Source organism: Penaeus japonicus, unplaced genomic scaffold, assembly GCF_977035675.1.
Source record: "Penaeus japonicus unplaced genomic scaffold, GWHDUDI00000001_assembly GWHDUDI00000004, whole genome shotgun sequence".
NCBI classification, from domain to species: domain Eukaryota; kingdom Metazoa; phylum Arthropoda; class Malacostraca; order Decapoda; family Penaeidae; genus Penaeus; species Penaeus japonicus.
The window spans coordinates 7667173-7674672 of record NW_028234406.1 but is presented as its reverse complement, the minus strand read 5'-3'; the positions used below and the strand labels follow the sequence as shown (position 1 = coordinate 7674672).

General features: G+C 41.3%; 2 protein-coding genes across 23 annotated transcripts in view; one reads left to right on the top strand and one right to left on the bottom strand.

Annotated features, from left to right (window-relative positions):
* rg (A kinase anchor protein rugose) overlaps window positions 1–7500 on the bottom strand; it is a 1000951-nt gene that overhangs the window by 418314 nt on the left and 575137 nt on the right. The window lies entirely within an intron of this gene.
* LOC122246752 (cuticle protein 19) overlaps window positions 7131–7500 on the top strand; it is a 1453-nt gene continuing 1083 nt past the window's right edge. Inside the window, exons 1-2 of the mRNA XM_043005505.2 lie at window positions 7131–7232; window positions 7343–7423. Of these exons, the coding sequence (XP_042861439.2) occupies window positions 7224–7232; window positions 7343–7423 (90 nt within the window). The 5' untranslated portion in view covers window positions 7131–7223. The remainder of the gene's footprint in view (window positions 7233–7342; window positions 7424–7500) is intronic.

Sequence of the window (7500 nt, the reverse complement as noted above, 5' to 3'; positions counted from 1 at the left end):
CACAGGTATACTCGAGAAGCATATACAATCATTATACATTTTTGAAAAGTCTATTTTTTCCCCTATTAACGTTTGATCATTTTTGTTGCAATTTTATATATCAAAGACGAGTCTACCAGTGTGCATCGGGCTGATCGGCAGATTTTTTGTTTTTTTTCAGAATAATCACTCAATCAAACGTTTGATGTCCACTCGCCCGAAAAAATGCTACGCAGAATCCTGGATTGAAAAATAATTAAAAACATAATAATCTGAATAATGAAAAGGAACTTTCTTTCGCCGTAGGGAATAAATGATTTGGTTTTCATACTGTAAGGTGTGCTTGGCTGTTTCGTGCTGAATCGTGCCTTACGGCCTGAAGCTACTAGAACTAGGCGGACTATTAGCCATCGCTTCGCCTGTGTTTGAATTACCGCTCCATTAAGCCTTTTCTGATGTATTACTTCTCATTGGCTTTTTTCCTTCTCAAAAAGTCTGGTGTGTATGTGTATATATATATGTGTGTGTGTGTGTGTGTGTGTGTGTGTGTGTGTGTGTGTGTGTGTGTGTGTGTGTGTGTGTGTGTGTGTGTGTGTGTGTGTGTGTGTGTGTGTGTGTGAGAGAGAGAGAGAGAGTGTGTGTGTATATGTGTGTGTGTGTGTGTGTGTGTGTGTGTGTGTGTGTGTGTGTGTGTGTGTGTGTGTGTGTGTGTGTGTGTGTGTGTGTGTGTGTGTGTGTGTGTGCGTGCGCGAATATTCAAATGTGTGTGACTGCAGATATATAGAGAAACATCCATATAATGACTTTATATATAATTCATACATGCACAGAATTTGACCTAGTTTCTTTCCGCTAATATTTGTAATGATAATTCTCCTCGTATCATTAACTCTGCATTATACACAATGGAAAATTTCACTTGTGTGTGCGTATGTGTACGCGTGTATGTGATATTCATCTCTCCCAAACTGCGAGAATCGATACTAATTAATTATTCTCAAGCACCTCTCATACTAGACGTCTTGCTTTTAAGCTTGTTTCCTTTTTTTTCTCCCATCTCGTTTTGTTCTTACTTCAATTTTCCTGCTTTCTGCTATCTATATTTAGAATTTTCTTCATCTTTACCTTAAACAGTCTTTCCTTTTCTTTTATTATTCACCTCCTTCTTTCCTTTATTCATATCATCCAAACATCCACCCCTATCCTTCCTACACACCCATCCATCCACCCATCCATCCTCCTAACCACCCACCCACCCACCTAACAAACAAACCATCCATCCATCTAACAACCATCTACTTAACAAACCAACCAACCACACATCTACCCAGCCATCCCGCCCTTAGAGCGAAGAGAAGGAGAGAAAAGGAGAGAAAAGGAGACAAAGGAACAGGAAAGGAGGAACAACCACGTCCTCGCCACCTCCTATCCCGCAACCTCCTAGACGACCCAAGGTGAAAGGGACTGCTCCGGTTTCCTTTAAAATGCAAATGAGGTTTGTGAGCAACGATGCCCCGGGAGAGTGACACCGAGTCTCGGGTTCGGGGCATATTTTCAGTTACAAATATAAACAAATATAAGCAAGTGACTTTTCCCTCACACCCAAGATGCCCATCCGTTGTCATTGCCATACTGTGGAAATTTGTAACGTTATTGCACAATGGTACTTCTGGGGTTACCTGTCACTTCTATAATGTAATTCATGGTGAAACTAAATTCAATTTAGTTGAGAATATATGACACATTATTCATTAGATAGAGAGAGAGAGAGAAAGATAGAGAGAGAGAGAGAGAGAGAGAGAGAGAGAGAGAGAGAGAGAGAGAGAGAGAGAGAGAGAGAGAGAGAGGAAGGGAGGGGGAGAGGAGGGAGGGAGGGAGAGAATGTATACACACACACACACATATGCACTGTATATACCAACGAATATATAGAAGAGGAGGGGTATGCTTGCATGCATGTACTTTATTTAAGGAAAACGTTAAATTTTTCAATATTCCACTGGAATATATTTGCGCAATGAAGTTAATCTCATTCATTTGGCGAGTTCTCTTACAAAAGCCCTTCTGCCCTTTTCTGGTATCAACTTCCATCCTTCACAACAAACTATCTAGAGTATTCGCAACATGCTTACAGGTATTGAGTCTTTATCCACAAAAGGAAAGTTTCACTGTAATAAAGACTTCCACAGTGTAATCTATGTATTCCATTAATCATCGCAAAGATATTCTTCTATTGTCTAAAGTAAATAGTACAAACAAAGCAATATATATCAATACAACGACTTTACACTTGTCGTAACCACATAATGGACCACGAGGCAACTGGTGGTTCACCGCCATATGCTGTCCTGGGTGACATGTGCGACTGCTGCGACCAGGAAAAGGCAAAGATGGTGAAACATTCTACCATCTTTTTCACACACTGGATAAATGCTTATTATTAGTGAACAGAATCCCCTTCACCATGCATGTTGTGTTATGACATACTATTTTCTTAGACTTTTGCCTCATTTTTCCTGGAAGGTATAAATTCCGTCGCCTTGAGGGTATAAACCAATCAATACATTCAAAGGAATAATCCATAACAAATCCTTTAAAAAAAATACCGGTAAAAAACGTCGAAAATAAACCCTGCGTTAAAGTAAACATCCCATTTGCACACGGCGGGGAGTTTCTCTCTTTGTTACAAGCACGACACGCTTCAGTGGCTCTTTTGCTAACTTTTCTACCAGAACGACGCTGGTTTCACCCTTCCAATTTTCACCTGAATGGATGAAACTTAATCCTCCAAAACAATAAACACCGCCGACAACAATAACAACGACCGCTTACATTCCCTTAATCATCATAAACTCAGGAAAGGATCATTAATCATGGATTCAGATAAAAAAGAAAAGTATAGATGCTCCTCGTGCGGACGGCGAGAAAAGAGATTTCTGAATCTAAAATCTATGTCAAATACACATGAACTCACTGATGAAGTTCCAAAGACTATTAAAAAAAAAAAAAACTTATAATTCCCAGATTAAATGTAAACCTTGGGAATGACCGAAGTTAAACTTCCTTGAACGCAAAACACGACAATATGCATGGCCATGCAGACAAGTGGATAGTCACCTAAACCGCATCGTGACAACGTGTGGTGCCAATAACCGAACCTTGGACACACATATGAAACCGTGAAAGGCAATTAACGCCCTGTAATCAGAGTCCCAATGTGCATTTAGTGGCTAACAAAACCTGACCTTACAAGCCTTTAGGTGCCTTTTGTTTTTGGCAATGAGGAAACAGCTTTTTGTGTATCCCTCTTTTTTCTCTCTCTTTCCTCTTTTTTCTCTTTTCCATCTCTATCTCCCTATCCTTCTCTTTTTCTCTCCGTGTGTGTGTGTGTGTGTGTGTGTGTAAGCGCGTGAGTGTTTGAGCCTGTTGACGCGTCTTGTGTCGATGCCATATGGCGAGTTGATAAACACTCAATAGCAACCAATATCCGCAGCGTCACCTCATCAGCGCCTGGTAAGAGTGGTGATTTACAAGCGTGGTTCCAGAGGCTCCAGCCAACATCTGGTAAATCCTTCACCGGACACTGAAGGACTACCCCCGGCTAGGACACACGCCTTAGAAGATTTAAACCTAATTGTCTTGCGAGTCTAGCCAATGTTTTCCCTTCCTTCATTTTGCCCTTAGGTTCAGCGGTGTCTCCATTTCAGCCGACACACAAAGACGCCCGATTGATGTGTAAATTAGATTCCGAATTCTTCCTTAACTCTATTAGGAGACCAGTGGCAGCATTCCTCGACTTTGGGGTCCCATCCACGAACAACAACAAACAAACAAACAAACAAACAAACGAAGCAAGCAGAAACCTAATTCTGCCAAGAGCCATTAAGGACGACATCAACGTCCTGACTTCCTCTCCTTCTGATGGAATTCACACTGTGGCAGAATTACTTGAATATTCAGAGAATTGCCCCCCCCCCCCTCCTCACTTTCCTCTTCTCCCTTTTCCTCTTGCCTTCCTATAACTCTCCCGCTGTGCTACAACTTCTCCCAACTCACAACAAACACATCTCCCAGTCTTCCTGTAATTTACAGTCACACTGGGAGAAAAACTTTTTTTTCTCTTCTCCCGTTGAAGAATGTTTGGCGACTCCGCTCATTAGAGAGCTTTCTCCGGGGAAAAGCAGTCTATCTCGTGATCCTGGGCAAAGCTCTTTAATTGTTGTCTTAATTACTTTTCTTCATTGCGGAGAGAAAAACGGCAATTGTCTGATACAACAGATCGACGCAATGACAACTTCTCAAGGATAATCATGACTGTCTCGCTTTGGTCTCCAATACTACACGAAAGTGTTTTTTATTTCAGGCTTATACTGAGGATTATGTTATCATTTAACTTACATCATCATCTGTTTCAAATAATATAGTCTTGTTTCCGTTTCTAAGAATTAGTTTTAATCATCATTATCTAATACAAATCAAGTCTTATTCTATATCGAATCCTGAATATCGTTTAAAGGTCACATCAAGAGCAAATCATTGAACGTCCTTGCAATGATAACCAAAATACTTCTATGTTCTCTTTCTCTCCCTCGAGGTCTTCCCTGTGGTTTGCCCGAGACAGACTGGCGTATTCCTGCGCGGTCTCGATTGTGGTTTACACACCCCGGGGGTGCCCTAGGTCAGGAGGTGCCATTGTTTTTCCGCCAAGTGCTGTTTAATTTAGCCCTTGTTGAAATTCTGAAAAAGGCGACCCTGTTTGTGGAAGGTCATGCACACTGCGTACGCGCAAACACACACACACACACACACACACACACACACACACACACACACACACACACACACACACACACACACACACACACACACACGCACGCATGTACACGCACACACACACAAGAGGGAGGAAGAAATGGCAAAAGAGAAGAAACGAACTAACAATTCTTGCAAATAGCATAAAGTAATCTACAATTGTCTGGTTGTGAGAAAATGCTCACAGTTAAATTCATGTCATCTAAATAAATTCCAGGCAATTTTATCAGAAGAAACGATGTCTGTCGTGAGACTATAGTCACCAGGGTCAAAGGACTAGGGGGGAGGGGGGCACCACTACCATTACACTTTGTCACACTTTGCAAAGATTGTGGTTCTTCCTGAAAACTTTAAACCTTTATTTTGGAATCGAAACTAAAGCTTAGTTTTAATATCACGAGTCTTTCAAAAATGATACTAAATGTTTATATTTTTAGTTAGTCTGCCAAAGGTAAAAGTGTGAGGACGAGAGGTGTCATAAAATAACGATGCAGTTTGTAAAACAAAGCTATAAATACATAAACATTCTCTGCAGTGAAAGAGAAAGGAACACGGGACTAGGAAAGAGAGAGATAGAAAAGGAAAGTTTGTGGCATGGGTGCGGAAGGATAGAGGAATGAGGTTCAATGATAAAGAAAGTGGGAACAGAAGCAACATGGAGAAAGAGAGAGGAATAGAAAACACACACAAAGAGGAAAAGGAAAAGAAGGGCAAGGGATAGGAAAAGCGTGGTAGGTGACTAGGAAACGAAAAGAATAACAGACAAGGAAACAGGGAAAGGAAAAAGCCGGAGGAAAAGGAAAGTGGCTGAGAAGAAACAGATAACAAATGAAACAGGAACAGAGTGGCAAAAAAAGAATGAAAAAAAAGAGGAAAGAGGAAAAGAAGGCGGGAAGAGGCACAAGATGGCAATGACATGCCTAATTCATATTAGTCGCCACATGGGAAGAACAAACTTGCTAGACGCTTTCTCTAATGGAAACAAAACCTCACACAAAGTAGAATCTTCCAAGATTTATGTGTATATTCTTATTTCCTTAGGTAATGATACACAAATGCCTGTCAGGTACTACGTCGTTGCTTCGCTGCACGTAGCGGTATTATTTATGTTTACTTTACTTAATCAAAAGTACTTACTTAAAAAATAAATTATGAACAGCTTTTTGAAGTACTCTTTTCATTCTCTGCACTGGGACTAAAATTTGGAATGGAGTTCATCTTTTCAGCATTTTTTTTAATAAGGTAAAGAGCGTTGTGTATACGGAAAATAACATATCAAAGAATAAAGAAATAAGCTTCATCCTCTCTCCACCCTTCCTGCCTTTTCCTACGTTTTATCCTTTTTCCCGTTCTTTCCACCTTCCACACTCTCACTTTTCTCTTCCTAGTTTTCTTCCTCTCTTTTTTATCGCCTCTCCATCTGCCCATCATAATACAGATTTTCCATTTTCTCTCTCTCTCTCTCTCTCTCTCTCTCTCTCTCTCTCTCTCTCTCTCTCTCTCTCTCTCTCTCTCTCTCTCTCTCTCTCTCTCTCTCTCTCTCTTTATCTGTCGCTCTCTCTCTTTCTCTCTCACTCTCTTTCTCTTTCTCCATTGTCTTATGGTCACAGTTGCCCAACGATTAGTGGGTCCGGAAAAGCGCTGTAATAATATCGCTGACTTTACAACAACAAGCGAGAAGTTCGTCCACTTAGTTCCACTCAAGTAATTATCGAAGATCTTTAACGAGAATCATCGTGGTCGCGGAGCTCGCCTGCAAGCACCACTTTCCCTGGCGAAGATGCCCGCCCCGGCCAAGGCAGCTGCGAGTGTGTGTTATTATCTATCAAGTTTATCTATCTATATCTATATATATCTATCTACATGTATACAGACATTTTCTTCACACACACTCTCACTCTCTCACTCTCACTCACTCTCTCATTCTCTCACTCACTCTCTCACTCTCACTCTCACTCTCTCTCTCTCTCTCTCGCTCTCTCTGTGATGTACAAGCAAATAAACATAGAGAAATATAATAGATATTTAAGTTTGTAAAGTGAGATATATATATATTAACTGTTATATTACATTATAGATTACGCATACACACTTTTATATATCTATGTAGACATGCAACCAGTACAGAAACATAGCTACAACACGTCTCCATGAACAACACCTTTGCATTTGCTAACATCCGCAAACACGTTTCATAACATGGTCATCATTAAGCCACGTGTGCGGGGAGGCATAGCTAAGGCGACACCCCCGCCCTGCAGGGGTGACCAACCACGGTCCAGCCGGCCGCCGAAGAGGAGCCCTCGCCGATCTCCCCCCTCAAGGCCAGGATGGTCCTCCCTCACTCGTATAAATGTGGGCTTCGGAGGCGCCAAGGCACCACTCACGCCAATCCTCAGCCTCGGCTACTACGTGCCTCATACTCTACAGCCATGTATAAGGTAATGATACCAAGTTTTTTCAGTAATGAAGGAATGTTCAATCAATGTGTAATGGATATTTGAAAATGTTTATTATGCACTTTTCCCTCCACAATCCTTTTTCATTACAGTTTACCATCCTCGCCGTCCTGGTGGCAGTGGCGGCTTCTCTGCCATCGAACCTCTATCACGCTCCCCCGACATACAAGGAGGTCAGTAGTTATACGATACTGATAACAGGTAACGAAAAAATTGGATCCCGAAATGTTTCCCCTGGGACCTGTAACTG